Source organism: Curcuma longa, chromosome 21, assembly GCF_044706935.1.
Source record: "Curcuma longa cultivar G26 ecotype Majalengka, Jawa Barat chromosome 21, ITB_CL_G26_1.1, whole genome shotgun sequence".
NCBI lineage: Eukaryota > Viridiplantae > Streptophyta > Magnoliopsida > Zingiberales > Zingiberaceae > Curcuma > Curcuma longa.
This window is the reverse complement of record NC_133881.1, coordinates 11,905,464-11,923,870: the sequence shown is the minus strand read 5'-3', so window position 1 is coordinate 11,923,870 and position 18,407 is coordinate 11,905,464. Positions and strand designations below refer to the sequence as shown.

General features: G+C 35.3%; 1 protein-coding gene and 1 pseudogene across 1 annotated transcript in view; both read left to right on the top strand.

Annotated features, from left to right (window-relative positions):
* Nucleotides 1–3,519: 3,519 nt before the first annotated feature.
* On the top strand, nt 3,520–6,422 carry LOC141815282 (pentatricopeptide repeat-containing protein At4g01990, mitochondrial-like; annotated as a pseudogene).
* Nucleotides 6,423–7,521: 1,099 nt separating this feature from the next.
* The window catches only part of LOC141814728 (uncharacterized), a 28,182-nt gene continuing 17,296 nt past the window's right edge, over nt 7,522–18,407 (top strand). Inside the window, exons 1-10 of the mRNA XM_074702673.1 lie at nt 7,522–7,745; nt 7,883–7,948; nt 8,268–8,354; nt 12,958–13,014; nt 13,151–13,215; nt 13,311–13,480; nt 15,886–15,947; nt 16,028–16,111; nt 16,497–16,656; nt 17,870–17,985. Of these exons, the coding sequence (XP_074558774.1) occupies nt 7,629–7,745; nt 7,883–7,948; nt 8,268–8,354; nt 12,958–13,014; nt 13,151–13,215; nt 13,311–13,480; nt 15,886–15,947; nt 16,028–16,111; nt 16,497–16,656; nt 17,870–17,985 (984 nt within the window). The 5' untranslated portion in view covers nt 7,522–7,628. The remainder of the gene's footprint in view (nt 7,746–7,882; nt 7,949–8,267; nt 8,355–12,957; nt 13,015–13,150; nt 13,216–13,310; nt 13,481–15,885; nt 15,948–16,027; nt 16,112–16,496; nt 16,657–17,869; nt 17,986–18,407) is intronic.

Here is an 18,407-nt window from a genome sequence, read left to right as displayed (position 1 = left end):
GAAAACCTTATTCGTTGCCAAATTCGTCGCAAATTTGGCGACGAATTTCTTATTCGTCGCCAAATTTGCGACGAATTTCTTATTCGTCGCCAATTTGGCGACGAATTTCTTATTCGTCGCCAAATTGGCGACGAACTTCTTGTTCGTCGCCAATTCGGCGACGAATTTGGCAACGAATAAGTTTTTGCAACGAAGTTTGCGACGAATATATTGAGTTGCTAAATTGGCAACTAATATTTTTTTCGTCGCAAAGTTTGTTGCAGATTAGCAACGAAATTTTGATTCGTCCCAAAATTCGTTGCTGATTGGCGACGAAAACTATTCGTCCCAAAAATTCGTCGCAAAATACCTGTTTTTTTGTAGTGTTTTTCGACTAAAATTTTCAAATCAGTGTTTTCAATTTTTAGTTTAGAATTTTCTTTTTCTAGTCTACCATTAGATTTGAGCAAGGCTTTAACACCAGCGTACAACTGATCATGGGGAAGAAAACAAACCTCACTTACCGGATCGCTTTCGAAAAGCGAGGTTCCCCTTCGTCGTCGCTTTCTTCTGACGTCGCTCCCCCTTCATCAGTGCTCCCTTCTTGATGACTTGCCATCAGCGCAAGTCCTGCGTACTCTTGAACTTCCGATTCGTCCGACGAGGTTTCGTCCCAGGTGGCCTTCAATGCTTTCTTCTTCTTTGACTGGTTCTTGAACTTGGGACACTGGTCTTTTAGATGTCCCTCCTCTTTGCAGTTGTAGCATCGAACAGTTCTTTTCTTTGGAGACCGTCTCTTCTTCTGCGTCCTCGAAAACTTATTAGCTTTAAAAAAAACTTTTAAATGAGCTTACCATTTGCGTTGTCTCGTCGTCCGTCGAGGATTCTAATTCCTTCTCCGTTGTCCTTGTGTTTAGGGCTAGATTGTCTGTCTTTCTAGATCCTGTCCATCGAGATTCGTGTAATTCGAAAGTAGAAAATAATTCATCTAACGTACTTACCTCTAAATCTTTGGAAATATAGAATGCGTCGACGATCGAGCTCCACACCGAGGTTCTTGGGAAGGCGTTGAGGGCGTATCGAATTGAGTCACGATTACTTACCGATTCGCCAAGTTGAGAGAGTCCGGAGATTAGTTCCTTGATTTTGGCATGAAGTTCTGCTACTGTTTCTCCTTCCATCATTCGTAGATTTATCAATTTATTTCGTAAGAGATCTTTCCTTGCTGACTTGGCTTCTGAGATACCCTCGTGAAGTTCTAAGAACTTCTCCCAAAGCTCTTTTGCAGAGGAGTAGTTGCCGATCCGACTCACTTCTTGAGGAGGTAGAACCGTCAGTAAGTGAAATTCAGCCTTACCATTAGCTACTGACTCGGATTGTTCCTTTTTGTTCCACAGGCTTTCTTCTTTTTCTTCTCCGTTTGCATCTTTTGGAGCTACAAAACCGTAATTAATTGATAATAGAATTTCGAAATCTGTACGAAAAAATACCTCCATTTTTTTTTCCAAACGGTGAAGTCCCCTTCGAATTTAGGTGGATAAATATGCGCGCCGGCCATCGTCTTATTGCTTTCTCGGGCGGTTAGTCCTTCAAAAGCTAACCTGACTCTGATACCACTTGTAGGATCGAGTTGACCGGCTAGAAGGGGGTTGAATAGACGGTTAGAAAATTGAAGCGGAATGCACTCGTCTCTTAAAAAAAACTTGGTTGCAACAGATCGTTGCTTCCAAGACAATGATGCTCAACTAATGAATACTCCTTATGGCGGAGAAGTCTTACAACTGAGAACTCTACTTAGAGAGAAAGAGAGATTATAATTCAATGAATGTCTATACTCTAAAACTCTAAGTCTATTTATAGCCCAAGAGAATAAACCTAAATCGTTGATCATAGATGAACTTTCTCTTGGCCGTTGATCCGTTGATGCAATCCTAACCATTGATCAGAGATAGGCTTTGATTATAACCATTGATTAAATAAAGATAAACTTTATCTTTAATAAAAGATAAAGATAATTATCCTTAGTAATAATTAAGTATTTATCCTTTGTATAATAAAAGATAAAAACTTAATTATATTTTCTCCCCTTTTTTTTCTCTTCAAACGCCACATCCAAGTCAAAGTCTTTTCTTTGGTCAAAGTCTTTTCTCTGGTCAAAGTCAACGGTCAAAGTCAACAGATTGACTTTTGTTGACTTTTTGTAGAATCGTCGGTTGGGTGATTTCTGGCCAACCGGAGTTAGGCTCACCCGAACCCGACTCCGGCCTTTCGCCCTTCGAGCGTGCTTCCTCCCGGCTTCTCGTCCTTCGGACGTCGCACACGTCCTTCTTGCTCCACCGGCGTACTCTTCCATAGCTTCTGCGTCCCTCGGATTGCACCTAGCTCGTCGGCTCACTTCCCCGCACAATCCTTCTCGTCCGCTACGTCTTACGCTCGACTTCCTCTGTACCTAAGCTCCTGCGCTCTTAGCAGAGGGATTAGCAAAACACAGGACCTAACTTAACCTGGTCGATCACATCAAAAACTAACTAGGGCACCAACAGTTTATGTAAATATAGATGATGATATAATTGGGAATAGAGTTTAATGATATCGATATAATAGGCCCCACCTAGTGGGATAAGGCTTGATTGTTGTATTTAATTTAAGCAGTGACAAAAAACTAAATATGCCACCCCTATTTTATTTTCTATATTTTCATTAATTCTTGACATGAATGCAAGATTAAGAGATAAATAAGTTATTCTCTCTTTCTCAAGTTGAATCTCAGAAATGAACTTGTTCTCTTGTCTACATCTCCTTTCTTCTCAAAGTAAATATCAGAATCTGACTCCCTTTCTCTTGATATTTTATCTCTTTTTAGGTGTACAAACTAAAATTCTTGTTTATCTCTATCCTCTCAAAAGAGTTTCTCCTTCTCACACATTTTTAATTTGATTGCTACATTCTTTTAAAGAACAGAGCAATCCTTGATTTAAGACAAGAGTTTCTTTCCATCAATCTTTTCATATGCTGCACTATTTTGTGCTTCATCTCCAATTTGGCACGATCAGAGTGTCTACTTCTGAGAAACTCATTTTTCTATTCTATGATCTTTCTGTGTGATTTAGGGTTTGTTAAAATTGATGCCTTGCTTGTGGAAGAGTTGTAGAATTAATAATTTAAGGCCACATGGCTTGTTTAGCCATTAGATTACATACAGGTGCAACGTTCTCGTGTCCATTGAATATTAGTTTTTTTATGTTCTCCAACTGTTTTTAATAGAGAATCTTCTAGCTATATATATATTTAATTTTTTTACATAATATTTGTAATTAATTCTATAAAAAAATGATAAATTTCAGTTAGCCTCATTCACTATTTCTGAAGTGATCGATTCGATCCCACGAAAATTTTTCATCGGCCATCAGAGTAATTAATGCATTCTAGTAATGTTTTATGAAATTAATAAAATTATATGTAAATGTCACAAATGAAAATTTTCAAGAACGATTTTGAAAAGAAAAATAGAAGTGCAGTCTGGGAAATTTGCTAATGTGAATGATCTTAGCTGAGCGCGAAGACCTAAACCCTCCCGCCAGTGTACAAAACCCTAGCAGCGTCGCCGCCTACAATCGTGGAGGCTCGCCAGTTGGAAAAAATGATCACGGCGAAGCGCTCCGTCCGACTACTCTCGCTTTGGTCGGCCGCGGCGACCAAGATGAGATTCTGTGCGGCGGCCGCTGCGACATCTTTGCCGGCCGACGCGGCTGTAGCTATGGCGGTCGGGACTAAAGAAAAGAAGGATCCGAGCGTACTGTTCCTCCAGCTGTCGGCTCTGAAGAGAGCTCCCGAGGGGAGTGTGACGACGACGCTGGACGAGTGGGTGAATGAAGGGAGGCCTGTGTGCGCGGATGAGCTGATTAGGTACGTTAAGGAACTCCGCAGGTACCAGCGCCACGCGCACGCCCTTGAGGTAACGAAAGCTCCTCCTCGTTTGCCATTTCCTTTCAGCTTCTTGCATGCATCTTCTAACTGAGTAAAGGATGGTGTGTTTTGATGATTTTTTTATTTCTCCAGGCTATGTACAGTATAAGTTTAGGGTTCCTAAACACCATTACTGGCCTATGTAACATTGATTCTGAAAACTAAAGGATGCCCCATCTTTTTTTCCGAGGGTGTGAGTTGATTTATTATAGTGGGAAAATTGAAGGGAATAAAACTTGTGTTGATGTAGGCCATGTAGATACCATAGTCAAAATGCTAAAAGTTTCAACGAAACACAAGTGCTCCATGGAGGGATAAAATCCATGTAGCTGACCTGAACGAGCTCGGAGGGAAGTAACATGGCCTCGAATGGAAGTCCCGTAGATGAATAACAGATGTGTCACATAAGATCTATGAGTTGGAGATCGATATTAATCTATGATAATCTAATTCATCTTCAAGTGGCTACAATGGAGAGCGGTTGAAAAATTAAATAAACAATAAGAGAAAGAGAAGACAATGGAAGTAGATATGTGCAGGAGGAGAATAAAAACATTCCCTATAAAATGACAAGAGAAGTTATAATTTATTTGAAATTCTTAGGGAGGGGACACAGCCTTCTATGATCAGTGGAACATTTTAAGGATGAAACAGTTTTGAAATGAGACATAGGGAACCCGTGTGATAATAAATTTGACATCCTAATTACTTGGTGGACAATCTGGCCCGTTAGTTGTTTGTTCCTTATTTAGTTTTGCCCCGTTACTAATGTTTAGAAATAATTTTGGATAATTAAAAAAAAAGTTTTGAAAGTTGGTACGAAACTGCCACTGTTGGTGACCAAAAATGTGAGTTTGATTTTGGTCCTTTGCTTGAATATTTAAGTAATTTTGTATTTTTTTATAAGTTGGTATGAAATTCCCATTTGTTGGTGACTAAAAGGCACTAATTCTTTCAAAAAGATAAAGATCACATACATGATTAATGTTGTCGATTTCAGTTTCTGTTTCTCAGTCTCATTACTTATAGTTCATTTGTTTTAATTTCCTCTTGGCTTTTTAAATTCATTCATGTTTTATTTTTTTTTACAGCTCATGGAGTGGATGGAAAACACCAAAAATACAAAAAAGACTGACATCAATTATGCATTGCGCCTAGGCCTCATTGCTAAAGTCAGGGGTATCGAAGCAGCAAAGAAATATTTTTCAGACTTGCCCGAACCAGCCAAAAATCAGCACACATATGGAGCCCTTTTGAGTAGTTATTGCTCAGAGGAAAATAAGAATGCTGATAAAGCGATTTCTCTTTACAATGAAATGAAGAACCAGAGCATAGCCTCAAATACTCAGGTCCATTTCAACTTAATGTCCCTTTATATGAGGTTGGGCCAGCATGAGAAGGTTCTCAGCCAGTACCAAGAGATGAAGTCAGATAACATAGTTCCAGATACGGATACATGCTGCATCCTGATGAACTGCTATGCCTCATTGAATGACATTGAATCAGTAGAACGAGTTATAAAAGAAGCAGAGGAGGATGAAAAAATTAAGTTGAGATGGTCCGCATACAGTACCTTAGCTTCCATTTATTGCTCAGCTGGTCTAATCACAAAAGCTGAGACTGCTCTCAAGAAGATTGAAAAGCTTATAGATGGTCGAGATCGTGTGCCTTATCATTTTTTAATCAGCTCATATTCAAGGATCGGCAATTTAGAGGAGGTGAAAAGAATATGGAAGTCCTTTAAGACTGTCTTTCGAAAACCTAACCACAATCGTAGCTATCGCATTATGCTGCAGGCCCTAGATAAATTTGATGATATCAATTGCCAGCAAGATTTGTATGAAGAATGGGAATCTGTTTGCGTGATCTTTGATGTGTGGGTGGCAAACGCCATGATAGGTTCATATTTGAGAAAAAATATGATTCAACAAGCTCAGGGGGTTTGGGAGAGAGCTTCAGAAAAGGGTGCTGTTCCTAATTTCAAGACTTGTGGAATGTTCTTAGATTACTACTTGCAGAACAATGACATGGATTCTGCTCTTATGTGGTTAGAAACAGCAATTTCAAGGATGAAAGGGAATGAGTGGAAGTTAAGTCAAGATCAAGTGGACACTTTCCAGAAAGCCTTTGAAGACACAAAGGATGTTAAAGGGGCAGAGAGGTTCTGCCAGTGCTTGAGGCAGCTCGGGCATCTTGATTTAAATGCATATGAAAAGCTCCTTCGTACCTATTTGGCCGCCAATGCAACGGATCCTACACTTCGCCAAAGGATTGAAGATGATAAGATAGAACTGAACTCCCAAACTAACAAATTGCTTGAGATGGTCTGTGGAGCTAATGAATAGTCATCCTTTCTATATCATGTCATTGCTCTCCCCTATATGGATTGATTTAGTTGCAATCCTTGTTTGGTGGTTTTAATATTCCATGGATATTGCGGATCATGTTGAGTTATTGGAAGGCATCAGCTGGATGAATCATGCTTGTTGATCCTTCATCTTTCATATGGTATGCATATTTTTTCATTGAAATGGCCTACTCAAGATTTCCAAAGCTTTCTTCTACGTCCATTTGATCAAAATGATGAGAATATCCTATTGAGATAAACAAAGAGCCCATAGGAAATAGAAGAATGAAGGCAGAAAATTAAAAGCGCATTTTTTTTCTTTTATATTTATGGTCCATGTGTCCAAGCTCACTAAAAAGTGCACTCCTTTTTATCCATATCATCAAAGGATATTTCCTGTTTTAAAATATTTATTTCATTCATAATTTAATATTCTATTTTAAAATAATTTTAATTTAAATTTTATCAAAAATACTTTAACATGGTGCAACTTTGGTCAATTAGCATCCTTAGATTCTAGTTGCACAAAATGATTCATAATATATATACTCATAAAATCATAAAAAATATGATTTTACAACTATAAAACTGATTGTTAAATTAATTTGCACCATTAAAATTGATATTAAAGGTTGACACACGAATTGACAGATGCAAACTAATTTCAAAATTAGTTTGGTGTTAAATATAAAGACCCTTTAAGGTGGCAGATCCACCTTGTTGCAGCATCCTAATTTCAAAATTAGCTTGGTGTTAAATATAAAGACCCTTTACTTTTTTTTTTTAAAAAAATTATTAATGAAATTATAAAACATGATTGTAAGGGATAAATCCGTTTGTGCCATTGAAATTGATAAATCATATTTAATAAAGGTATTTACACAACAAAAACAAAGAAAGTAAAAACTATATATTCAAAAGTCAAAGTAGTATTTGAAAATATGATTAAACTATTTAATATGCGAGTATTTTTGATAAGGATTGAATTTTAATGAAATTAAAATAAATGATCAATTATAATTTTTTAATTTATTTTTATAGATAATCTTAAAATGAAGATCGTTGGATGGATAAATTTTATTTTTTTTATTACAGTGTGAATGCCTTTGAGCACTACTTTTCTAATTTATTTATTTATTTTTAACGTGACACATGGAAATGATTAGTGTGTTGAACAAAGCCGACTCGATTCCGAGTAACGACGGGTCGGGTGGGCTTCTGCTTCGTCCAGACAGTTCGACGAGCTAGGGTTTAACTCGAAGGCAGCAAACCAAATAAGAAGTTGAGCGATCCCTCGGCACTTCGTCCACCTTCACTCAACGGATCTGATCTGCCAATGCGCAACTCCAGAGGGATGGGAATCGGCGGTCTCGTCCTCGTCGGCCTTCTTTTCGCCGTCCTTCCCCTACCATCTGTGGCAGATGAGATTCATGGCTGCGGCGGGTTCGTAGAGGTCAGGATCGGGATCCACCGTGAGATCGATGAATACGATGCGTTCCAACGGATTATTTGCTCTTTATCCTTTTAGTTCACTGTCTTAGTTGTTGAAGTTGCTTCCTCGTCTTCTGAGAAACTACCTGGTTGTTACAGGCGAGCTCGTCGTTGATCAAATCAAGGAAGGCTTCGGACACAAAGTTGGATTATTCACAGATAAGGGTAGGCTCTTACGAGATTGTTTGCTATGTTTGTCTTCGTTTGTGTGATGCATTTAATATAAAGATATCTAGGTCCTCAAAATTCTCGTAGGCAGCACGTCTGCCACCGATACACTTTTTTTTAATCATTGAAACTGATTATATAAAGCTTCAATCATTGTACTATTTTGGTGGTTGCTTGTTTATGTGATTCGTTCTTTTCATCAATTTTTATTGAATGTTTTGGCGGACCATTGATGCCTCCCTTATAGTAAATTATTGTTGCATTATGTTTCTACTGTTTATATTGGAACCTGTCTAATTCCAAATTTTTTATTTAGGTTGAACTTTGCACACTTGATGGGTTGGTAAAGGAATGGACTCAGTGTGCACCAAATGGTTACTACTTTATCCCAGTTTATGACAAGGTGTTGTGTACTTGAATTTATTTTTATCCTTGTGTATACACATGCTAAATTTTGCCTATTTGATAGAACATTGTTGTAAATTCATTATATAAATAAGGATAAATGACAAACATTATCTTTTTTCTTAGATTCATTAGCAATAACATTATCAAGCATCATGTTTTCTTTTGTGTTTAGAGAATCTATAAAATGTTTGCTTGAGACTCATTTTAGGTGTTGATATGGTTACTATTTGAGCTTCTTGATGTGGTGGGACTTTTTTTCTTTCATTGTAAACTCTGGTTCTGAGATAGAAAATGCTCTTTATGTAGACATAGTACAGATAGATTTTCAAAAAAGATAACATTTTTTAGGTGCTAGCACTTGGAGTTTGATCATTCTCATCTCTTGAGTCTTTTGTAACATAACATTGGCTTTATCCATTATCCGTACCACGTATCTTGAGAAGATGTGAGTTTGAATTTTTCTCTCGGATTTCCAAAGACACTACATGGCCATGATTCCATTTTAGTTGTCATTAATTGATCCAAAAAATTATTCATTTTATTCTTTTAAGAAAGCCAAATAGCCAATTATCCGTCATATACGCTTTGCTATTAGTTATGGTGTTTAATAGAGATGTTAATTTTATTAGCTATTTTTGTAAGATTTTGTGGGAATTATTTGACTTAAAACATAAGTATTAAACTCTCCCTGCCAAATGGATGACCAAACTAAAGTGCTCAGTTTCTCTTTTAGAAACTTTCTTAGACAATTGCTGGGTCTAAAGGCAAAAATATTGGGATTTGATCTTAAACATCTAGTTAAGGGTTTTCTGACTTAAAAAGGTTCTAATCTTTCCCTTTAAAATTGTATTTGGTTTAAATACTATAGATTACACTCTTTTCACTAGGCTCTCATATTTCAGAAGCTTTCCGTTCCTTTTCCCAGCATAACAATTATTTACTAAAATTTGGCGAAAAAGTAATTGTATGTTATGAATTGTATAAGCTTGCTGTTGATGCACATGGAAAGTGCTTGCTGTTGATGCACATGGAAAGTGCTGAGAATTTCAAGTTGATAATTATGTTGTGGTATGTCTTCCCCTAAGAGATTTTGACAGAACACATGATATATTCATGTAATTTACTTGGCAATCTTGCTAGCTAGCATGCCTTAGAATGTGACCTAGTGAGAGAGAATACAATTATTAACAAAAGCTATATTATTAGTATAATGTCTAGATCATACGGCCTCCTACTTATGTTGAATTGTTGTCATCATTATATGATATTAAACTGTCTATTTGTAGTATCAGTATGTATTTCTTATCGACAAAATATATTAGTATATGCTTCAATACTACAGTGTTAGATGTATGAGTTGCATTATTTGATTTATTCAATTCATTATTAATACTTATTTATAATTATTAAAAATATCATATTTATAAGCTTATTAATATACTATTTTTAATAAATAAGAATCTTGTATTTATCTTAACATTTAATCATAATAAATTATTGATATAAGTAGCTTTATATACTTGTAGTAGCATACTAACATTAGTTTACTACCATATAAAATGGGGTGAATTATTAATATCCTGAATTATTAAAATATTCAATTATTAATAATAAACTTCTACCTCACTGCTCCTGTCCCATGTCTTTTTTCTCATCTTAAGAGTTCGCGTTAATTGCTTCCATCCACTTGGAGTTCTTGTCCCTACTCAAATTTCTGCTATTGCCATTCGTTCATTTTCTTCTTCTCTCTTCTTCTCATTTTCAACGAGAGCCTTCAGGGTTTTCTTCATCTTTGCTTTTGAGAATTTTCTTCTTCTCTCTTCTTCTCGTTTTCAACGAGAGCCTTCAGGGTTTTCTTCATCTTTGCTTTCTCAAAATCGTGAATTTTGAATTCTGTTTTTGATTTTTTCTTTGCAAAATTCCTAAAAATAGACTTAATATTTTGATGGATCTTTTTTAAAAGAGGAAAACAAAATGTAACTCGATGTGTGGGTTTGCCTCCACTGCACGTGTCTTAAGAATTGGCTTAATAATTGAATATGGATTGGGCTTAAGAATCGAGTTCGAGTATGTAACTCAAGTTGAATCACAAATTTTCTAGGAATAACATGATTTTTGGCAAATTTACATGATCATAAGCAAAGCATGATCATTGAACAATTTTTTCAGTTGTGCAATCATGCCTTTTATGTAAATGCATAATTTTGCATCCATTGAATTAAATAGACCTAATCATGAACATACAATCTATTTCTTAAAGTAAACATTACCCAACGACTAGGGTTAGCCATATTATCTATAGTTGATACCTGCTTTTAGGACAATTTAGCATTAAAGTGATGTCAACACTCTCCTTCTTTAATTTCTTTCAAATCATAGTTGATTCCATTTGATTTTTATTTTCCTTCCAATCAATGGTAGTATAATCCCTCTTTTATGACTTCCAAACAGATCACAAAGGGTATTTGATTTCTTAGGTAAACTTGTATCTAGATTCAATAGTTTGTCCTTACTAATGAACATGGAAACTCTTCAAGTTCCCGCAAGGCGGAAACATTTTTTTGCATCTTAACTTTTTTGGGAAAGGACAATGTTGAAGATGAGAGTGTTGGTTTCATATTGAAGGTGAGAATGTTTGGAAATGACCTGTGGGAAATCCAACTGTGAAAGGAGCTATGAAATTCTCCCTATAAAAGTATATTCTCTATGTTAGAAATTTGGACTGATTTTTGAGTTTGTCAGCACACTGTAAATAAGCATTACATTCAATTGTTCACACTGTATAGGAGGAGCAAGCATAAAGGTTCTTGAAGATGTATTTAAGAAAGTGTTTTGGCTTATATATACAAGGACATAATCTCTTTTATTGTACTCTTCTGGTTTACTAGATACATCAATTTATAGTTTATAATGTTCATCTCATATATGCAATTTTTCTCCTATGATCAGCACATGTTTCTTGTATACACTCAAGAAATCTCTCAGTTTGATGGAAAGTAGCCAAAGAAACTACATCAGTAGGTCAACCAGTTTGAGAAGCATGATAATTTGTTATTAGAATGGGCACATCACCAATTACTGTCTTAATAGAATTATTATAAGCACATTTGTCATTTGGCGGCTGCCTAGGCCGGAGGCAGATATCAACCACACCGTTTGGATCAAAGGTGGTATTTTAGGCGGTCAAAAGTCAACGTAGGTTGCTACTGCTGTTATCGCTGCCGTCGTCATTAGTTTAGAAATCTGGTCGTTTCGCTCGCACCAGCATTGCACAAGCGTGGCGTTGGCGTGCGGTGACGAGCCCAGAAGCGTCGCTTAGGCCCGGTGACGAGTCTGGACCCCTCGCATGAGCTTGGACGCGTCGTCCGAGCCCGATGACGGGCTTGGACATGTCGCTTGAGCCCAATGATAGGCTCGGACGCATCGTCCGAGCCCCGACACATCGCCAATCCCGAAAACGTTGCTCGAGCCCGACGACGGGTCCAAACTCGTCATTCGGCTCGACGATATGTTCGGACGCGTTGCTTGAGTTTGGCAACACGTTTGAAGCAGAAGCCGAAACAGAAAGAAAGTTAAGTTTTTCTTTTTTAATTTAGGGTTTAATCGATTAATAATTTTAATTAATTCTTAGCTATGATTAGGATAATTTAAATAGGCTTAATTATAACATAATAAAATTATCCTATTAATATAATATATATATATTTTAAAAACTATTTTTTAAAAAATATTTAGATTAAATTTTTTATTTCTAATTAATATAGTTAAGCCTACTAAAATTATTCTATATATATATATATATAGAAAAAAATTCAACTGCCTAGGCACCTCGGTGCCTAGGCGGTCACTGACTTCCTCGCCACTGTCTACCGCCATTTACAACATTGATCTAGTTCAATTTATTTATTTTCAGTTTATGTGGAAGTTGGAAGGATTTGAGAGCTTTGTTTGGTTTATGATTAATGACATGCTGAATATCTCTTAAAGGAGCCATGTCATCATGAATTCTTCTTAAATTAAATCTTAGGACTCACTTAAAGGTTTTTTGTTTCAGGAGGTCACTAAATGAGCTAAGAATTTTAACTTTTATCTCTTAAGCATGCTAAGGCTAACATCATCCTTGGATCTTTCAATATCATTTACATTGTAAGCTGAATCTAAGCAGTGAGACTAGGGGTTTGTTTTGTTGCTTGGGGCTTTGGTTTTATTTTATGTATGCTAGAATTTCCAAGATCAAGCTTAATAGTTCCCTCTCTCCAGGTGATGTATATTCATTTTTCTCCCATTGTGTCTGAATGAGAGTTCATAGTGTCATACAGACAAAATTAGCCAAGAATGATATGAACAACATTCTGAGAGATTTTCACACCTTATTTTGTCACTGTAGTCTCTAATTTAGATCTATGCCAACAATCACTCTATGGTTGAAAAAGAGGTTTGGTGACTTTGATCCGCCAAATACCTTATTTGGAAAGTGTTAATTGGCTTGGCATGGATATTCCATGATTGTCAAATGTAAAACCTTGTCTATTAATAATCTGTTTTGAATCTGTGTTATTGTTGCATGACATTTAGTTTCTCATATGCCATTGTAACAGGGGTCATTTCTTCTTCGAGTGAAGGGACCTGATGGATGGTCATTGAAACCTGACAATGTGAGTCGGGAAGCAGTCTAGTATCTCTATGACAATAATTTCTATTAGACAGATCTATAAATGCACCATTGAAGGTATTTTTACCTTCTTATCCAACTATGTTATTGACTATAGATTATTGGTTACCACTCTACAGGTTCCTGTCACAGTTAACCAAGATGGCTGTAACTCAAATATAGATATCAATTTCATTTTCACAGGGTATGTCTTATGCAGTCAATTCTCATTTCCATTTTATATGGGGAGATTTTTGTGGCCAGATGATAAATACACTCATGTAATTTACCCACCTGTAGGTTTACACTATCAGGAAGGGTCAAAGGTGCTGTCGGTGGTGAAAGCTGTTCTATGAAAGATGGTGGACCATCTGATGTAAAAGTTGACCTCTTATCATTATCAGATGAATCTATTGCTTCTTCTTTGACATCAGAATCAGGACTTTATTCATTCATCAATATCCTTCCAGGTTTGAGATGCTTTTTTGGTATCTATATTTGTTAGACAAATCTATCTTAAGTAACCATGGTACAACAGGGTTCTTCCAGTTGCTAGTCAGAGGCCAGAACAGTGGAATTATGTATTTCTCTGTTATATACATTACTATTAGTATTTACTGCCATCTTGTAATACATGAACTTTAAATTTACAATGCCCAATCATAGAGGGGCATAGTTGAAGCTATGGGGATGTATTTAGTCTCTATCCTACATCTTAATAACATTTGTATTGTATATGAAGATAGACTCAGACTTGATTGCATGCATTGTTCTAACATTCAGAGAAAAGAACGTGCCATTCTTGAAACTAAAAATTTTCATCTCCAACTCTATTTCCTATTTTGTGTACTAAAGACAGTTTCAAGAATAATTTCTGGTCTGGCTAGACCTTTCAATACAACAACAACAATCTCTTTCCAAAGTTGAATTCTGAATGTCTATTAGACACGTAGCTTAGTCCCACATGTGCTTATTTATCAAGACAGTGCAAGAGCCAAACTTTTCCATTCTGTCTTTGATTGCAGCTCCAATAGCTCACTATCTCATGAAATTGCTTTTAAGTCTTTATAACTTCTTTGCAAGTTCTGTACCCCTTCATTCCTAAGCATACATTGTTTGCATCAAGAGCCTAGGAAAGATCCGACCACATCTAATCCCAGGGGCTTAGGCCAATGTGTGACTCGTATCCGGAACATGCCACAATAAATTTGTGTTTCATAAGAAAGGAAGAGGTACTAGTGTGCATAAGTTAATAAAAAGGAAGCAGTTTTTATTACAAAAAGAACAGTTACAAAATTCGAAGAACAGGGGCTAATAATAGAAAGAACAACTTACAAAAAGATGGCTAGAAAAAGATGGGTAGTTTGAAAACTCGTTAAGGTTGATATTTTGAAGTGTTGTTTCTCCTCTTCCCTCAAGTTGAAGTAACATTATATTCCTAATCTTATAATCAATTGCTTCTTGTATCCTTCACTTTACCTATTGGTAATAGGAGTATGGTGATTACTACATTATCTTTCTGTTCCAATATCTTTGTTTTTGGGTAATTGTTAGATTTTTTTTTACTTTCTTTCTCCTCAGTCCTGCATCTTCTTGTATTCTCCAAGGAAAATGTCAAATTTTTTTCTTTATATATCCGGATGATATTCCGATAGAAATATGAAAGTGCCTTGGGAAATAAGGTATTGAATGATTTACAAAATTATTCAACCTAATATTTAAAATGAAAAAAATGTAAAATCAGTGAGATAAGCACTCTAGTTCCTTTATATAAGAACAAAGGAGACATAAAATTGTGCAAATTATAAGGTATTAAACTAATGAGTTATACTATGAAATTTTGGGAAAGAGTAATAAAAAAAAACTTTGGAAGGATACACAGGTGACCAAAAATCAATTTGGATTCATGTTCGTCGACAATAAAAACCATATATCTTCTCATGCAACTAATTAAAAAGTATTGGGAACAGAAGCAAGACTTACACATGGTATTCATCGACTTAGATAAAATTTTACCTAAAGAAAATCATATGGAGAATTCTAGAAAAGAGAAGTGTCAGTGTAACATATATTGAAATACTTAAGGATATAATTGAGGATATAATGACAAAAGTGAAGATTTCAGGCAGGGTAATCGAATCGTTTTCCATAAAAATAGAGTTACATCAAAGATCAATTCTAAGTCCTTATTTTTTATACTAATTATGAAAGAACTCACTGGATACATCTAAGACATGGTATCGTGATGTATGTTGTTTGCAGATGATATTGTTTTGATAGATGAGACACGTAGAGAAGTAAATATTAAACTCGAATCTTGACGAAAAACATTGAAAGTCAAAGGTTTTAAGTTTAGTAGAGTAAAGATTGAATATATGAAATTTAAGTTTAGCAATATTAGATGTAATGAGACAATTGTTAAGATAGGAGATGACGAGTTGTTTGTAATCAAAAGCTTTAAGTATTTAGGATAATTTTTTTTAAAAGGGTGGAGGGATTATGAGATGACTTACATAGAATATAAGTAGAATGGTTGAAATGCAGGAGAACATCACATGTTTTTTGTGATTGTAAAATACCTCTAAAACTTAAAGGAAAATTTTACAAAATGATGGTTAGATCTGCTATATTATATAGAGCTAAATGTTGGGTTATGCTTATCATTTGCATTATTTGATATTCTAAGGCGGAGGTCCAAGATTCATAGCAAAAACATTGAACCTTTTATAAGTGTGTTATAAATAAAGGAAAAAATAGCTATGATAAATTTTTATTTTCTTATATCGTGCCACTGTTTCTCATTTTGTTATAGTAGTTATTACTCTTCTGGGATTGGTTTCTTATTTATTTTTCTTTTACTTAATTTCTTGCTCAGGAAAGTATAAATTAGGCGCTTCACATCCAAATTTAGAAGTTGAAGTTAGAGGCACGCCAGAGGTATGATATCCTCTAAAGTTTAATCTTTTTGCAGATCACAATTTTATGATGATATGGTTGTGGTTATTGCTTTATTATAGGTGAATTTAGGCTTTGGAAATGCTGTGGTAGATGATGTCTTCTTCGTGCATGGGTATGATCTTCGTGGTTTTGTGGTTGCACAGGTATTTAAATTTTGTCCTTTTATTCTCTATAGATACTAAGATCTTAATTCTCATGAAATTGTTAAAAAAATTAGTCAATTTTTGGCAGGTCCATTTGTCGTTGTAGTTTTTATCTTGCTTTATATCTATTACTATATGTTATTAAGATTCAATTTTGTACAGAAAATTCTTCTAATCTGCTGCAATTTGTGTTCTTTAAGTGTTAGTAGCTTCATGACATGGTGATTGTGACATGAATATGATGATATTCACCATCTGTATTTGTCACATACGTGTGATGGTTACTTGAAGCTCATTCCTCTATTTACCTGTAATGAAGTCTACATCACTATTAACTAAATTGCACTTTATATTGCCGAAATGATACTTTGCTTATCCATGGCAGGGAAATCCAATTGTGGGTGTTCATATCTTTTTATATTCAGATGATGTAGTGGATGTGTATTGTCCACAAGGTCCTGGTAATGGACCTGGGCAACGAACTGCTCTTTGCCATGCCATTTCTGATGCAGAAGGGAAATTTGTCTTCAAATCTTTACCTTGTGGTAACTTTATTGTTTGATGGATATGATTTATTTATTTTTATCGATTTAGCTTAATAGGACCGGAAATGCTTAGCTTCTGTAGGCAATAATGTATGCATTTCATTATAGCTTTATTTTGTACTGTTTTCTTTTTTTTTTTTTTGAATCCTGAGCTCAGCACATGCATTGATAAGGTGTATGTGATGGATTCAGTACTAGATGATGGCTGTTGAACACTACAATTCATGGTGTCAAAGTCCAGTTGACAACCTTGATTTCTTTCCTGCATTTGGCGTCAAACCTAGAATAGCTCACAAGAGTAATCAACAAGATAAGAGGAATGGATGTTGGTCTATCCTTGTAAGCTGTAACACATATAGTTAAGATCCATCTTTGGAAAAAAAGAGAACCCAAAACTTGTATCGACTCTGGTCCTAACCTAACTGACACACATCAAGCTATAGAATTCTGGACTGATATGATCTAACCAAGGAGTTGTTCCATATCCCAGTATATCTCGTTATAAAAACTGATAAATAATAACATGATTTTGAGAAAGATTGTGAAGAATATGGATTATGAACAATTTAATTTTGTTTGTTTGTCAATTATGCACAATGAGTATTTTAAACTCTTAGTAAAGACTACACGTTTTTTGTATCGTAAGTGCTATAAACTTTGTTGTTTCTTCTGCTACATATTGAGTACATTCTAGTTGTATACCATTTTGTGGTTTTTTTGATAAATACTTGAATTGTCATTCTTAGGTCTTGTTGATGCTAAATAATTCCATAATAAGAACTCGTATGCTGTTATATAATCATCCATGTGCATCATACGCACTAAACAGGAATATGATTTTATCCGGCTTGATTCTTTGCTTGTGTGACTTATTGTATGTCTACAATAATTATATTTTTGCATCTTTCAGTTTTTTGTGTGTTCTGCTTCCAATTGCCAAGTGTTTGAAGATTTATTTCGGATGAAATGACACTTTTTATGCTCCTTTGAACCATCCGTATTGTTTTGACAGATAAATAGAGTATGCTTATTATGATTTTTTTTGATGCTAAAGTTCTAGTATATAGCCTGGAATATTAGGCAGCTCTCTACCTTAATAAAAGGCTATTTCAAGTTGCTGATAAAGAGAACGGAAGTCTCATTGCTGTTCTTTATGACATAATACTCATGATTTAATGTAAATTTAATTGTTTCTCTTTTGATGCTGTTAAAGGCGTTTATGAACTTCTGCCTTATTACAAGGGAGAAAATACAATCTTTGATGTTTCACCATCTTCAATGGTTGTTCCAATTGAACATCATCATGTGAAAGTTTCCCAGAAGTTCCAGGTATGATAAATTTTCTTTTTTCTAAATATAAATATGAATACTTCAGTTATGTTCAAAGAGTTGCAGAAGAATATTTAAATGTTTTAAGTCTCCCAACATGTTTATAAAAACTAAAATACGGCAAAGAGTTAGCAAGTCATAGATTACGTTTCCTTGTGACTATGCATACAACAAGACTTAACAAATTGATGAAAAGGGAGAAGGAAAGCATGCAATGAGGGTTTTGGGCATGATAGGAAGAACAATTTCTTGTAGATACAGTGAACATTTTTATGGTATCTGGATAAGTAATGAGACAAAGGATGTGAGGCGCTACGCCTACAAATATCTTTGCTTAAATCACCTTTGCCTAAATCAATAGGGAGGTCATGAACAGAGGTACGATGCTGGGTCATGGAAGCGTCTAGCAGTGCAGCAGAGTC